This window comes from Pempheris klunzingeri, chromosome 18 (genome assembly GCF_042242105.1).
Source record: "Pempheris klunzingeri isolate RE-2024b chromosome 18, fPemKlu1.hap1, whole genome shotgun sequence".
Taxonomy (NCBI): Eukaryota; Metazoa; Chordata; class Actinopteri; order Acropomatiformes; family Pempheridae; genus Pempheris; species Pempheris klunzingeri.
In genome coordinates, this window is record NC_092029.1 from 9299867 (window position 1) to 9316312 (window position 16446).

Sequence of the window (16446 nt, forward strand, 5' to 3'; positions counted from 1 at the left end):
ATCTTTTAAGATCTTTAAGGTAAAAGTGGAAATACTACAGTGTAAAATTACTGTTCAAGTAAAAGGTTTGCACTTTAAAACTTAATTCAGTTGAAGTATAAAAGTATTAGTTTTAGAAATACTCATTACGAGATTAGATTTGCCTCCCATGAATTTAAGTCAAGAATAACATGAAATAAAAGAAAGATGTGTGTTACAGCATGGTGTTAAGCCCCCTATGGACCTTAGATATGCACATACTAGCTCTTAGCTGTGGCTGGCAAACATGCTTATTGTCTACAAATAAAAATACCTCAAAGCTTAGAGGTGCAAATCACTGGATGCACACCCTTAATGTTCACCCGTGAAGATTTAATGTACAGTATAGCGGGGTATTCTGCCTTCACCCTGTGTGCGTCTAAAATTATCTACAGTGTTACTTCCAAGTGTCACCTGTGTGTTGAAAGCAGTACAAATTTAAAAGACTACAGTAGCATGCTGTGATGTTAGTATATTTATTTAGTGAGAGTTTGTTTCTCCAGGAAAGACGGCGACATATGGAGGAAATTTTTTCACAGGAGTTTATTGAAGCTGCTTCAGTGGCATTCAACTGATTGTTTTTGATTATGTGTGCACACCTGCGTGTCTGTTTGCATGGCCCTTATTATGGTTTGTGTGAGAGAGAAAGAGAGGGCTATACAGATGAAAGTGAAGTCATCTATTCCTCCTGAGAGTTGGTGGAATGAGACTTTTTTCACTCAATTTAGAGAAAGACACACACACATACACACACACATGCACAGAGTCATGTTTCCATCACTTTGAAAGACAGTACATTGGCTTACATTTCCTGGAGACTTACCCTAACCATAGCCATTAGTTGGCTAACACTAACTTTAACCTCAACCTAACCCTAAGATTTAACGATTTGCATTACATGCAAATATGCAAATGTGACTGCCTTAACACATTTATGTCCCTACAACACGAGTAACGCATGGTGAACTCACACACACACACACACACACACACACAGCAACACATACACGCACTGTCTTTTATACCTCATCTCCATTTTTATCCTTCGGTGAACTGTGTATGTGTGTGTGTTTTCACCCACGTGCCTTCTGACTGTTCTCTGCTCTGCCTATCGATTTGCGCCAAAGCGGCTCCCATCTCTTTCTGTCTCTCTTACACACACACACCACACACACACACACTCACTCACACACTTCTTCTCTTTTTTTCTCCCCATTTTATTATCATATGCTGATAGCAGGTTTAGACTGCATTGCAGTTTTTAATCAGTGGAGAGATACCCTGTCTGACTACACAAGCTTTTTTGGACAAACTACAACACACTCTGTAATTACTGTTTGTTCTGTTGAAATGTGTATGTGACTGTGTTCTTGTACAGCTTCATAAAACTTTAGAAGGGATGACATTTTAGTTGGCCTTCTTAGTTTAAGGTGAAGGAAAGTATTTGATGAGTAAATGTCCTACCTTGTGTTGTAAAACAAGTGTGTGTGTGTGTGCGCGCGCACGCACGCATCTTATAAAGCGATAAGGCCAATGTCAATTCGGTGAAGCGCTCCATATTCACCCCAAATAGCTTTCTAATGTAATATTGTTTGTGGAATTTCATAACGCGTACCAATTTATGAACAAATCACAGGAGATGAGATAATGCAATAACCATTTTACTGTATCACTTTACTGTACCAAAGTGCACTCAGTCCCCCATGTCCACTGAGATTTTCGCTTTTTCCTGTGTTGAAAAGTAAAAGCTTGTCAAAGAGCAATAATGTAGCTACTAGTTGTCGTGTTACTTTTACTTTACCTGTCTGCTTACCTCATTTCCATGCCCTCTTCTTGGTTTCCGTTCATTTTGCTAAAAGCATGGCTACTTTCAGTCACAGTAGGCGAGCACATAGCATGTGGTCTGCTTAATTTAACAGCACTGTTTCCTGTGCCAGCAGGTAAAAAAAGTGGTTTGAAGCCTGAAATTACAAGCAATGAGAGCTTTTTGTTTGTGTGTTTGCTTTCATGCCTGTGCATGCGCTGCTTTCTGTCCCATAGAGTTGTTTTTGTAGGTCATCATACTGTTTGTTGACCCCTCCATGAGTCGACGGAATTTATATTTATTTGCGTGTGTGTGTGTGCACACGTTTGCTTTTTCACTTGTGTCTGCTGGTTTTTGTGTGTGTATGACAACGTGTATGTATGTATGCATTATTTTTGAAAGGTTGTTGTACGTAAACAATTTTTATTCCTTCTTTTTTCCACTACTCTTAGGATTGGCCTCAGTGAAGTGAATAATTTCTTTAGAATTCATTTTTCAAATCTAAGAAGTGTAAATAATAAGCCCAATAGTATTCTACTACTAGTACTAAAGAAATAGTAACTGACAATTCCCAAAACACACCATTACTAGGTCAGCCACCAGTGACAATGATGCATGCAGTTTGTATATATATTTAGATTGGCTGATTGACTGAGAGACTCTCTGTTTGAACTAATTTGTCAGCACTTCTCTGCTAAGTGTTATGGTGTTGCCCACCACCACCCCTTTCCTGCCCTCCTGCCCTCCTGCACACCGTTCTTTGTACAACACCTCAGAGGAAATGTTGATTTTAATCACTATGCATAATCATGCATAATAATAAACCACCCTTCCTTGTTAAGACAATAAAAGCCTCACTGCCACATTGTAATTGGCAGTGATTTCATTTGTGATCCACTGTAGGTGAGTTTTGATGAGTGTGCATGCTTCTGTTTGGATTTGGTTTGTATGTAAAAAGAGTGTGTGTGTGGACAGCTTGTAATAAGTTTTGTTGGGAGAACATTTAATCAGAATATCATCAGGGAATCCCAAGGTCTTGAATACTATTGAATTTTCAAACTTGATGAATACATTTGGCTATAAAACTTTTTTCAATAGCTACAAAATGTTCAGTATTCAGAACACGGTAAGACAATAACAATGATGAACAGGCTTTGGGTTGCAGTTTACATTCAGTGATGGATTTGAAAGCTTTAGATTGGAGTGAGGGATTTTTACAGGTAGTTAAGATTCCATTTCTGTTTCCCAAATGACCTCCATTTCCAGAGGGTCCTGAGCTTCAACTTTACTCATTTATTGCTCCATCCCCTCATCATAAAGCGCTTCACTACACCATTAAGCATGAATCAGCTGTGCTGCCAGTTATTTGCATGTGCTGTAACTTATAGATTAGAGGTTGAACACCACAAATGTCTCAGAATCATTAGAAATATCACATATTTAATTAAGAAAAACAGATGTGACTACTGCTTAATTACCAGCCAGTGTTTTGCAAAAGTAAGATGAATAGAAGGAGCCTCACTACCAAAAATGTAAGTAAAAGACTGTCAGACGAGTTAATAAATAATATTATTGGTTGAATGCTGTAAGTAAAATGTAAAAACAACATTTCCTTAAGAAAAATAGAGAGGCTTTTTATTGTTAGATATTGTTAATGCTATTTACCAGCACTGCATCTACATTTTCTCTATCAAGTTGCCTTTTTCAAGTCCTTTATCTTTTTACAGATCTTGGTCTTGCCATCCAAAGACCCCTGTCAAATGTAAAGATAGTTATTTGGGTGAAGCAATAGGACACATATATAAGCTACTGGCTTAACCTATGGCCTGACTGATGGAGTTTTTGTGGCTAATTTACATCAACAAATGAAGTGCCTTTATATTTCTGCTTCGTCCACATCCAAGCAGTTACATGTGCAAAAAAACAGGGGCTCCAGTTATTTGCCAAGGAACTAGCAATATGGATTTACTCCAGCAGCACTCCAAAGTGGCTTTCCAACAAATATATCTTGGGTATATGTTTCATTTGAGCTTCAGTCCACAGAATTTTGGTATTTGTAAATTTAGCCAGCATTGACTACTGCCGTCAAGCCCTTTATAACAGCATTTTTATTTGTTTGTTTCATCATCACTTTTATTGCATCATGTATGAGAATTATTGTGGTGTTCTTAATTAAGCTCTTTTATGCATTTTTTGGTGGGATAAACATCAGTCAGGTTGCTCTAGTGAGCTTACTCTTTATCTTCCTTAAGGAAAAGTATTTTACTACCTCTAACTGCGTTTAGTTTAATTACTGTTAATGGGTTTGTGACCTTAATTTGCCAGATGAAATATTAGTACTGATAGACGTGCACAGCTGGTTTCTGTACTAACAGAGAGTCATTACAAAGCTGTCCTACGTTTGAAAATAAAGGTTTAAAGAAGAGACATGTATTTACAGGTTGAAATGTTTGAATGAAACTGTGTCTAGACCTTTTTACACTGATAAAATATTGCCAGGCTTTACATACAGTAGATATCTAGTCACATAAATTTGATCCACTGAGGCTAAAATTATGTTCTGATGAGTCTGGCTGCAAGTGATATATGTGTTGTTTTGTTTGTGTGTGTGTGTGCGTGTGTGTGCGTGTGTGTGCGTGTGTGTGCGTGTGTGTGTGTGCGTGTGCGTGTGCGTGTGCGTGCGTGTGTGTGTGTGCGTGTGTGATGGAGCCTGTCTTTGCAGCAGCCATGCTTTGGCAGGTTGAAGTTTTCCCCTCAGAAATCAGCCGCTCTCTGAACTGTTAAATCACGCTAGAAGCCAACCTTTGAGAAGAAAATTAATTACTTTCCCTCTGCCCCCTCCTCCTCATTTTTTCCACATTAACCCTCCCTCATTCCTTTTCACTCTTTTCTTAGACTTTCCCTCTTTATTTCTCTCTTTCTTATAATAGTATAAAATAAGATTTCCCACAGGTGACATTTTTTAAACCAACAGTGAAATGTGCCATTACGCATGAAGCCTTGTTTCTTTCTTTCAGTGCCTTGTTTGAAGTTTGAAAGCTTTGATAGTAGTCTAGATTGAGTGTTTATGATTGCACAGTTCATTCGGGTGCTGTTTTGGCAGGAATGTCTTGCCCACAATCTCTACTGCAATCATTAGGTTGTCAAGTTTTGCCATCACAATGGAGAGCATCCTTCATTTGAAATCAATGAAAGCTGCTCTCCTATTTCTGTTGCATTTGTGTTGGAGAGTGCCTAGTGGAAGTGGCCAAGAAAATAGAGCACTGAAATCCACTTCTCAGTGGAAGATGCTGGCATTTATCATCATATGTATCCACAACACTGGATGTGTAGCAGAATTTGAAAGAAACAGGTGGTTGTTCATTCCTCTAATGTGTGCTTTATATTCAACGACTTGGGGATATCTTACAATCAAGATCCTCACTGCATGCCTTTCCTTTAAGGGCACAAATTGATTTGCATTGCTCACCTCCCTGCTCTCTCTCCACCTTTTTTTCTCAGCTTCAGATAGAAGATGTGGAGAATGAGGAGAAGAGATACGCCCTCTTCCTGGAGCTGCTTGAAGCTGCACAGAAGTGGGAAGACTTTCAGCTGCTCATCCTCCTGCTTCAAGCGTGGCCACCAATGCTAAAAGAGGAAGTGTAAGACACATGTTTTTGATTCTGTCAAGGGTAAAGCAATAGCTTGACAGAAATATGCTTAGTTGTGTTTTTATTGCAAGTTAAATGAGAAGATTGATATGTGAAGCTACAGCCTGTTAGCTTGGCTTAGCATAAAGACTTGAAATGGGGAAACAGCCAGCCTGGCCAGCACCTGTGATGTTCCCTGGTGAACATGTTATTTCTCGTTTTTTTTAATCCATCCAAAAAAATAAGTGTTAAACCATGTAACTGTTGTGCCAGACTTCTTACAGATCATCTAACTCTTGGCAATAAAGCAGTACCTGTAGTACAGTAATTACTTACCTAGACGTTAGTAATTACTTGGGGGTTATTAATTTGCTTGCTGTTTACGACTCAATAGCAACTATATAATTCAAACATACAGAATTTAGACAAACAAACATACATTTCATAGGCAGGTTTTTGGAGAAAATGTATGTGTAAATATTCTGTTATTACAGAATACCAACACTGTCGCAGCTGATTTACTCTCTTTCTATGTCTGCTCACCTTCCTTGATTCTCTCTGTTCAAACTTATTTTCTTAATGCAGCGATGCCCATTCAGCATATTCAGGCAATGTCGCTTTTACATTTTGAATATAAACTGTGTGTTGTTTCACTAGTTTGGGTCAAAGCAACCTCTTATCCACCCTTAAACTAAGTGATAGTGAGTATGTTTTGGTGCTTAACTCTCAATCACAGACGTACACTAAATAGAGGGTTTGTAGTGCTGTTTAACAAAATCAGGAACTCATGAACACGACATCGACATTTTAATGGGCATCTTCTGTGCCATGTGTTGTCACTGAACTCAGAGCAGGAATGGAGAAAAGTGCCTCTAATCGCTCGGGTGCATGCATTACACATAGACTTTGAGATTTGTAAACGAAGACAAGTGTCTTCACAAATCTTTAGGCTCTCTGCTTCTTGCATCGGCTCACTTCTTATGACCCTCAGCAAGTGTTAGCTTTTTTATCGATAAGCCCCTAATGATGTGATTGCTCTTGTCCTGCTCCATTGTTCTTGATTGAACAAGGTCCCTCTGAGACAATAACAGCATTATGCAGTTGGGAGTTTATCGTTCTGGTTCAATCAAAGCAGACTGTGTTTCAAACAGTTTCGATCATCAATTTAAAGTAAAGTTCTTCTCTGGTAGTTGGTAGAAACTCACAAGGCTGTAAACAAAGATGTGTATAAGTCAGCTCCATAGACTCTGATGACCTGATGGACCAACATAATAACATAATAATAATGGATCAGAATAAGGAGAAAATGTGTAACAAAGAGAATGAAAAGAACCAGGACCAAGTGTTCATGCTAATCAGTGTGTTTGTTATGGACAGTAGGCATGTTACTGGGCTGGTATAAAGTCAGAGTACCGTTCAACTCAGAATCGGTGGGAGAGATGGGATTAGGTTTGGACGACACAGCTGCTTCAAGTTCACCCACGGATTTCACTGACGCTCGACTGACTTTGTGAGTGTAACAGCTGTAGTCGAACCATCACTGCCGGGAGAGTCAGCTATAATCATTTCTTTGAACTGAGCTGCTGTATTTCAGATTGAAATGCAAACATAATGCTTAGTGCAAACACAGCCTCTGATTACAGATTTGTTTTTTCTTCTCTCTTTAATCGTCCTCATTTTAAATTGCCGCGACATGCCTACAATCACTGCAGTAAGCTGTAATGTGCCTCCTTGAAGCAGGGAAGCCTGAAATTTAGGTCTGATCTGTGTTCAGTGTGCATTTTATGTGTCATGGCTGCTACACCCGGCAGCCATAATTTGGGACACAAAACTCAGAATAACTTAACCTTAACCTTATTTAAGATGTTCTGTTAAGACTTGAGGGTGTTTTCTCTCACTGTGCAAGACACATGGTTAACCTTAACTATTAGTCTGACTGAGCATTTAATCCTGGTTGGGATGGAAGTGTGTTCACTGTGTGCGTGTGTGTGTATGTGTGTGTAAAGTGGAGATTTGTTTCTGTTAGACTACAAGAGGCTGTTCTGGGAGCTATATTGAGTTGCATCTAAAAAGCTTATCCTTTAGTCTGTCCGCATAAACTGAGTCATGATTCAAAGCACGAATGGAGGCTGGCTCTGACTCACACTGCACCCTGTGACAGATTTGGCGAGCACACAGACACTCATAGGCGCATGCAGCAGTAGCTCCTTGTCCCCTGGTAAAGAACAGGAAGAATCATTGTGCCAGCAGCACAAGTGGACTCTGTTCCCATCCCATGGACGCATCACCCAAAGGTGAAGCAGCTTGTCAGGACAAGACACCCCGGTAGCTGGATGGAGAGCTGCCTTTTCTACTGACGATCACACACAGGAGCCCTGCTGTCCTCCCTGCTGTTTTTCTCTCTTCACCTCTTCCTTTTTTATCCTCTCTGTCTCTCATTTGCAACCTCTTTCTGTCTCACAGATAAACTATATACATAGGCACACACATAGGCTGTTACCACAGGGTCTCCTTCCTCTAACACACTTCAGCAGCCTAATCTGACATCAGGCTTCAACCACTTTAAATTACTTTTATTTCCCATCAATGATCATATAACTAAGGATTTATCAGAATGTTACCATCTACCCTTTATCACCCAGAGTGAAACAAAGCGCACATTCAAATTGGACTCCTCCTCTCATCTCCAATCTTTTCTTTTTCCCTCTCTGTCTATTAATTATTTAATGCACTGCTTGTCATGTTAATCACATACCTAACTTCCAGTAGTGCTAGCATGTCCACACCTATCTTCTAACCACTATTCTAACTGAGGTTATTTTCCCCCGTACATCATTTCAATATTTGCAGCCTCTCATGGGATCAAAAGTGTAGTTTGATTCAGATATAATGAGGCCTCGGCTTTGCATTAACGCCTCCATAATCACTAACATTAATGTTAACATTGATGACACTATACACCAATAAAATTAATAATTAAATAGGATCCATCTATCATCCGAACTGTAATTCCCTGGTTTCCAATCTTCTTTTTTTCTATGAATGATATGCATTAATATAAAGATCCATGAAGGTCGTATTGCCGTAACATCATTGGCATTTGCTGGCTTTGCAGGGAGCTAATTGGTCACTCTGGAGTCATTAGCCAAAGGTCTTGAAGACCTCATAAAGAAGCACGACAGCAAAGCTGGGCACTGACAGTTGTTGGCATGACTGAGAGAGAGAGAAAATGCAGCATGTAGGCGTTTACTATTAACTGTAGAATACTGTGGTCAAACACCTTTCCTCCTCACTTTCATGGCAACGTCAGAATCCATTAGATTGTCTGAAAACCTCTTGATAATTCCGTCTGCACTCATGTCAGCCTCTGCTCTGAAGGGATGTTGATGCTGTTATTCTTATGTGGCTGTTGTATTTATAATAATTTGTGCAATATGGTGTACATACAGTTATCAGCTGTGGCCCAGTTATTTTCTAACAGGATTACCATTTGGTGACGTAGGACCGCAGAGTAATTCTACATGGTGTAATGTTGTTTAACCATATGCTGTATGTGCCTGCCTACGTCTGTCGTCCTAAACACAAATGTCACTGATATAGCAGATGTATACTCACGTTTCTCTCGTATTTACCAGTCTGTGTTTTTCTCTCTACAATCACCTCAGAAGACACCAAAGCAAAACACACACACACACATTCATATTCACAGGACTCTCTTGCTTTCTGTTTCCAGGGCAGAGTCGGAGCGTAACCCCTGGGTGGTGCTGACTTCGGCCCTGCTGACCCGCTGTCAGGGGTCAGAGGCCAAATTAGACCTGGGTCAGCAGGTTGTCACCATGGTGCGATCTCTCTATAACACCAAACACAAGCTTCCTGCACAGGTAAACAGCAAACACTCCCTGTATAACTGTCGAAAGGTGCTTGTGTCCTTCAACTATTTAATATCACAAATCACAATGACTGGCTGAATCTGTGAAAAGTAAATTCAAACAGGAAAATAATTTCAAGCAAAACAGCAGAGGTCGAAATAAATACATTTACTGTAGGAACTTGCGCTTGAGTATTCTCCTTTTACGATAATTTTTACTTTTACTCCACTACATTTCATATGATCATTATTGCTTATTTATTATTACTTATTACTCCACTTAATTTATCTGACACCTGTAGTGGCCGGCTGCTTTACAGTTTAGAATTTCAGTTTCTGAAATATGCCGCATGGCTGTAGATTAAACAACGTAACAGTATAGAAAATGGTGAAAAAATAATCTACCAAAATCAGCTGAAACATTAACGACTGTAATAATAACCGATGATAAAGATACAAAATGATATAACATCCTGGGAGGGGCAACTCTGCCTCATGAGTACTGTTTTTACACTGTGGCATTGCTACTTAAATAGAAGAGCTGGATTCATCTGCTATCCTCTTTTTTTTAATCAAAAACAAAGCTTGTTTAAATTCAGTGTAACCACGCAGCAGTGCCACCATTTTATCTCGTATCTTAATACAGGAGCCCAAACCTATTAAGCATGTAACCCATAGCAACATGTTAGCATCAGTTCAGTGCTTTTTGCAATGTACTATAGGCACTAGCCACTCTTTGATATCTGACGGCCACTAATGCTATTCATGCCCTGCTGAGCACCATGGAAGTGGTAAGCCTAATGCCATTCTGTATGTCTAACGCCAGCTGACTGTGATATTAGTTTAGCGCTAATGCTATTCTGTGTGAATAGGCTACTGTCTGCCTGGCTGTCTAATATTAGTGTAGGATGGGGGTGGGAGGTGGAGAAGGAGGCCTTTTACTCTGTTCTGAACAGCTTTAATTTGAATCTGCTGGAATGAAACCGGCAGAGCATGGGGGAGTCAGATTGCATTGTGATATCCATATATTACTAGATAGGACTGCAACAGGACTGTGTGTCTGTTGTGTGTGTTTGCGTGTAGAGCTTTTTAAAAGTATTATGTTCCTGCGTGCCTGTACAGTGTATGCACATCGATTAACCTTCACTGTTCCTCGCTCACTCTCTCCCCACTCTCTCCTGCTCTCCCCACTTTTTCTCCCTTGCTTTTTTACTTCCATCTTCTGATTACCGTCCCCTGTTTTCATTCCACTTTTGCTTTTATCTTTTTCCCCCTCTTCCTTTCATCCATTTATCCACACATCTATTCATTCATCTATCCACCCACCTTTCTCTGTCCCCCTCTCTCTCTCTCTCTCTCTCTCTTCCCCACCAGTGTATCAGACACATAACCACCCTGCTGCTCCAAAACCAGTTGAGCCTCCAGCAGCCTGCACTCAAACTTATGGCTGAGAGTGGTGATGAGCAACTGCTGGGGCTGACTCTGGATCAGATCAACAGCATGACCGCAGTAAGTGTCGTTGTAACAGACTGCATTGTCCAAATTCAAATGCAGAACGAGTGAAGTCCACTGCACGGACCGCAGTTTGAATGCAGACATTGCAGGCATTTTTTAAAACTAGTCAGTCCATGATTTAGTCTCTAAAACCTGAAAAATGGTGAGCTGAGATTATTGATCATGTCCATCAAACAGTTAAACTAAGATGTTTCCAGTATGTTTGCAGTGATGCAAATACTAGCAAGTCCTCACATTTGAGAAGCTGGAACTAGAAAACACAGAAAATAACGGAATAATCAAATTGCCTTCAAGTAATTAACAGAATTGTTTAATCATCTGGTGACCATTCAGATTCATCTCGCAGGTAAGTGATAGAACCTATTTAATGTTGCACAAGAATTAAGTTCTACAGAAGAATCTTATCATTCGAATAAGCCAACAGTCATCCACTGCCTAACGGTACTCGTGTTTTTGGAGGCCACAATCAGATAAGAGAGTAATAGTTTTAGACTGTGTGGGCCAGTCTCCACTGTTCCCCGATCAGATAAGCAATTGTCACAAAGTAGGCCTCTCAGACCCAGCGGACCCTCTCTTTGTTTCTGGATCAGATAAGAGAAAGCCTCTCTATTAAGTGACAGAGACCCTATTAAATGAAACTTTAAGACTTTGATATCGGTACACCTGAGCAACATGCTGCTTTTATCCCACAGAGAAAAGAGAGTGGGACTGAGGGAAGCAGGGTGTCAAAGGGGGTAAGAGAAAGGATATATGATTTAGATGTGGGAAGAGGAAATCAGATGGAGGGGGGATGGGTGTTGAAAGAGAGAGACACAGCATAGGAAGGGGAATTAAAAAGACAGAGCTAATGTATGGAAATGTGAAGTTAGACAGACCGAGACGGAGGTAGAACGGACAGGAGTGTGAACAGCCTGACTGAGGAGGAGATGGTATGAAACGAAAGACAGAAGAGATAAATCAGGGAGTCAAAGGGGGGGTGTAGGAATGGTGTAAGACAGTTAGTGTGTCACACTGCTTTGAGAAATAATCTCGCCTGTGCCACCTAAGAGCTGAATGAACCGGGGCATGTTCGGAGCGGCACAGACCAGTGTTCATCTGAAGATAACATCAGCAGAGACAGAGAGAAATCGTCCTACATCTAATACATCTGATAATGAGTTGGCTTGCTGCTCACTGTGGAGTTGTACGCATGTGGGGGTGTATTTGTCTGTGTGTGCTTGTGCGTCTCTTCTCTTTCTCTTGTCTGCGTGAGTGTCTGTTTGCCAAAGTGCATTTATACAAAGTACGCTTTGCTATTAATTTGTTTTGTAGTTTGTAGGGTTTCTGATTGCATACCACTGTTTTGAAAGATCTGCTCATTGAGTTTATATTAAAAAAAAGGACAGAGTATCAAATTTGATGATGGAAAAATATGAATATTCAGGGGTCCAACCCTTTCTCTCTCTATGTCGTTTCTGATATCTCAGCTCAACACTCTTAATGCAAGGTGAAACCAGGGTTTCCCATGGTACTGAACACTAAGCTGAATTTCAGCTCGATAACAGCCCTGTTGGTCGGGCCATGTTGCTTCAGGTACAATCTTGTGAAATTATCATATTTCACTACACATGAAATATGCTCCCAGAAGTGTAGTTTGAGTAACAGGTCCATGAGTTTGAAGGGTTATCAGATGACAAAACGCTGCACAGAAATTTTTGTGACACTCTTAGGATTGTACAACTATAGGAAGTTATCACAATCCCGATGTAAACAACATCAGAAATTTCCCCATTGTGGGATAAATAAAGGAATATCTTATCTTATCTTATCTTAGAAATAAATTTAACAAAGTCATCTGCCAGGACTCTGTGTGTGGATGTATTTGCATGGCCACAGCAGTGCCTCCCCAGATAACATTGATATTGAGAAAGAAACTATATTTAATATGGGCCGTCACGTCATGGCCTAATCACCGTTATGAGGTCAGTGTCGGTGGCATTACCAATCCCGTGTATCAGAGCAATGTGTCCTTAATCCCTCAACTAAACCTATAACTAGCTGTGTTGTTTGATACCACTGAGGGTTGGAAAACATGTTTGTTGTAATTTGGGTGAGCAAACCTTTAACATGACTGAATATTTCACTGTTCTTCCAAAACTTGTTTTTTCTTGCACATTTCTCACCTCATTCAAGCTACAGATACAAGAGGCATTTTAACAGATCTTACAAGTAGCCTGGACTCAGCAGCTAGCCATTAGCAGATCAGTAGATCCTATCAGAGGAGGATCAGAAATAATTGATTTTAGTTCCGCTGGGTTGATCGAAGAAAGTGTACCAAGGAAGGCTAAACAGTTAATTTGCTGTTAATTAGCGTTTCTATTAAATTATTTAATTAAGGTTTGCTCTTTTGTCACAGTTTGTCTCACTCCAGCATAGTAGAAACAATTATTATTTTATCAGAGAAAACCATGTGCCAGGTTTCCCAAGCGTCATTCCTTCATTTATTTATCTTCCTTTTCATGTCTAAATTACCAAGCCTATGGTTGATTCTGGCCACAATGCACAATGTATTTATCAACTGTGCAAACAGCAGCGCTCTTGATTAAATACACGACACTGACATGCCACTCTTAGTGACTGGCAGGTCTTATCTTAAAGCACTGCCCCACTAGTGTGTGTTCCCTGGCACTCTGCTGTGTATCTGATGTCATAGATTACTGTGCACATTGTTTTCCCCAGTATCAACACACGTTTTTTTCTTCATAAAAGAGATGCCCATGAGATCACAATGAAAAAAAAAGAGATTAATTCTGAAGATTAATTTTTAATTAAAATTGCGTTATAGAAAACCACTTGACGCAAGAAGTGAATGAGAAAAGGTAATTCATTTGGCTGTAGTGTGAGAAATGTGTTCATTTTACTTCACATTCACTGTGTCTTGCTTCGCTGCAGAGGAGACTACAGTGGGCGTAGTAAAACAGGAGGAGAGATAGAAAGGAGTATATAAATTGAAAGAGAGACAAAGAAATAGTAGAGAGAGCAAATAACAAGGAAGAGGTTGTATTTTCTTTATGATGCAGGACTATGCAGTGCGGGCGTGCAAGCTTTTATTTCTTTTCAGCGGTAAGCAGAAAAACCTGTTGCCTCTCTTTACCCCTTCCTTTTCCCACTTCCTCATCCTCAATCTCAGCCTCCGATCATTCCTTCCTTTCTTTCCTTGCTTTTCCTTTCTGCTCCTCCTAGTGAAGATGTATGGACCAGGGAGGAGCAGAGAGGAGCCGTCGAGCAGGGAGCCGGGGGTCAACACCAGCCTGAATAATAGAAGACAGTGATAAGGGGCTGATAAGGGCTGTCCTGCCAATATGAATGAGCTGTCAGTGCAACGTACAGTTTATATAGATACGGAAGACATACACAGCTGCAATCTACACCAAAGTTTACTGCAGCAAAATATTCTATCAGTCCTTGTGTCTTTTCACCTTTTTGCCTTTGGCTCTTCCACTCACTCTTTGTTCTCCCACATCAAATCTTACTTGAATTAATCAACTGTATGTTAAGCCCCAACCCCCTTAGTTACTGTAGCTATGCTTGTCAGGCTTTAAATTCCCACATGACATAGATGCAGTTTACAATGATGACAATGGCAGATCTGCCTCTTTAAATTTTCATTAAGTTTTGAACGTGGAGATGTGCAGAAGCAGGATTCTCACTGATAAATGGTAACCATCAATTTTAACTTCTAACCATGAATTTTTCATCTGAAATGATAACTGAGCTAACAATTGAGCTAACTTTGATCCCATGAATTGGTTGAAACGCCATCTCTGGTTAACTTTATATGGTTTTTTGTTAATACAATGTAAGTTTTTTTCTTTTTTCTTTCTTTCTTACCCTATGTTGGCATGAAGGGAAAGGTTTGGGGACAGGGGGCAGGGAGGGTAATTATCACTCCTGAATCTAAGGTCTGCTCTGGAGCTGATTAGCACCTACAGAAATGGGTTCCACGACTTCACCTGGAGCTCCCAAAATGTTTGGTGAACTTGTGAAAGCCATTCCCATAGATGTGCTGACAAATCAGAGGCTTACTGAGGGAAACACGACACACTGGATGTGCTAGTCCTGGAGTGACTTTTTTAACATAAGTTAACCCCACAAACTTACGTAATTAGTCAATCATATGCAAACTCTTGGCCTCGGAAGTAATGGTAATTGACTACTGTAGAGTAGATAAACACACTGTGTTTTCATTCCTTATCATTTTGCTGTGGTTTCATAAAGGCCAAAAGACCCTCCAAACTCTTTCAAATGCCAAGTGTCTCTCTACTACACTCTTACTACAGCACATGGAGAAAGCAAAGACCAGAGACATTTCTGCATATGTGTGATGGAGTGATTATGTGTCTAATTGCTCATTTAAATGGGCTTGTTTACGGCTTTTGTGCCATATTGGACCTGTTAATCTAGCTGTGTTTGCTTGCAAGTCCGTGCGTTGATCCCTGATTGTGTTTGCTCATGTGCGTCACAGCCCACTTTTATTTTTATTTTTTTGGCATCCCGGCCTCTTCTTCTGTCACTTTCAATCACGCCGCGCTGTAAGCAAGGACTGTTTGGTCTTGTGTGTCTGTGTGTGTGTCTGTGTGTGTGTCTGTGTGTCTGTGTGTGTCTGTGTGTGTCTGTGTGTGTCTGTGTGTGTGTGTGTGTGTGTGTGTGTGTGTGTCTGTGTGTGTGTGTGTGTGTGTGTGTGTGTGTGTGTGTGTGTGTACACACTCAGTTTGGTGCACCACTAAAGCCTATAGGGACAGCAAGGATGGAGGGATGGGAAGCAGAGCCTGAGGGAAGGAGAGAAAAGGATGAGAGGAGGAGGAAAGGAGATAGTTGTGTGTTGTCTGGCATTCCAAAGAAGCTTTATGATTTAAATGATAAAAGAAGGCTTGGCCATGCATTATGTATTAGGCATTGTACGTGTACGGTAATTCCAATTAAGCTCTCAGCCGGGTTTAGCACTGGGAGAGAGAGGGCGGAGGGAGACATGTACAGGAAATGAGAGACGTGCAGGGCAAGAATAGAAAACAAGGGTGTGAAAGATCAGACCAGACCAATCAGGCAACATTTAGCGGCCACTGAAAACAAGCAGGAGAGTCAACCTTGGTTGTCTTTCACAGGGTGAGACAGCAATGAAATGAGAAGGTAATAACAAAAGCGAGAGGGGGATTGGACATCTCATGGCTTCAGTTTGATGTGTCAGTTCTCTTGTCACGCTGAGTGTTTGTTCATTCACTCACGGCGCACGCCAGCTGCGAGTGCGAGCACACACGCCAGACAGAAGATGCCTCTTGTTTTCGCTTCACTGAAGAGACAGACAAAGTGTTGTTTGAACTTTTAAAGAAAAGATTTGGAGGGGCTTTTAACCTGACCCACACACACACACACACACACACACACACACACAGACCTGTGCACAAACATGCATGAACTGCAGGACAGGTTTTCATGTTCTCCAAGCTGTTGACCTTTGAGACAGAAAGGAGGGCATGATAGATGTATTCCCTCCTCAATCAGATTCCGTTTGCGATGAGCTGTTTGTAAAGGTGAGGCCTGAACAGACCATTGGGGAGACTCAAAAACTCAGAGAG

General features: G+C 40.6%; 1 protein-coding gene across 1 annotated transcript in view; it reads left to right on the forward strand.

Moving 5' to 3' along the window:
- nbas (NBAS subunit of NRZ tethering complex) overlaps nt 1-16446 on the forward strand; it is a 150286-nt gene that overhangs the window by 128114 nt on the left and 5726 nt on the right. Inside the window, exons 50-52 of the mRNA XM_070849214.1 lie at nt 5324-5463; nt 9185-9332; nt 10694-10828. Of these exons, the coding sequence (XP_070705315.1) occupies nt 5324-5463; nt 9185-9332; nt 10694-10828 (423 nt within the window). The remainder of the gene's footprint in view (nt 1-5323; nt 5464-9184; nt 9333-10693; nt 10829-16446) is intronic.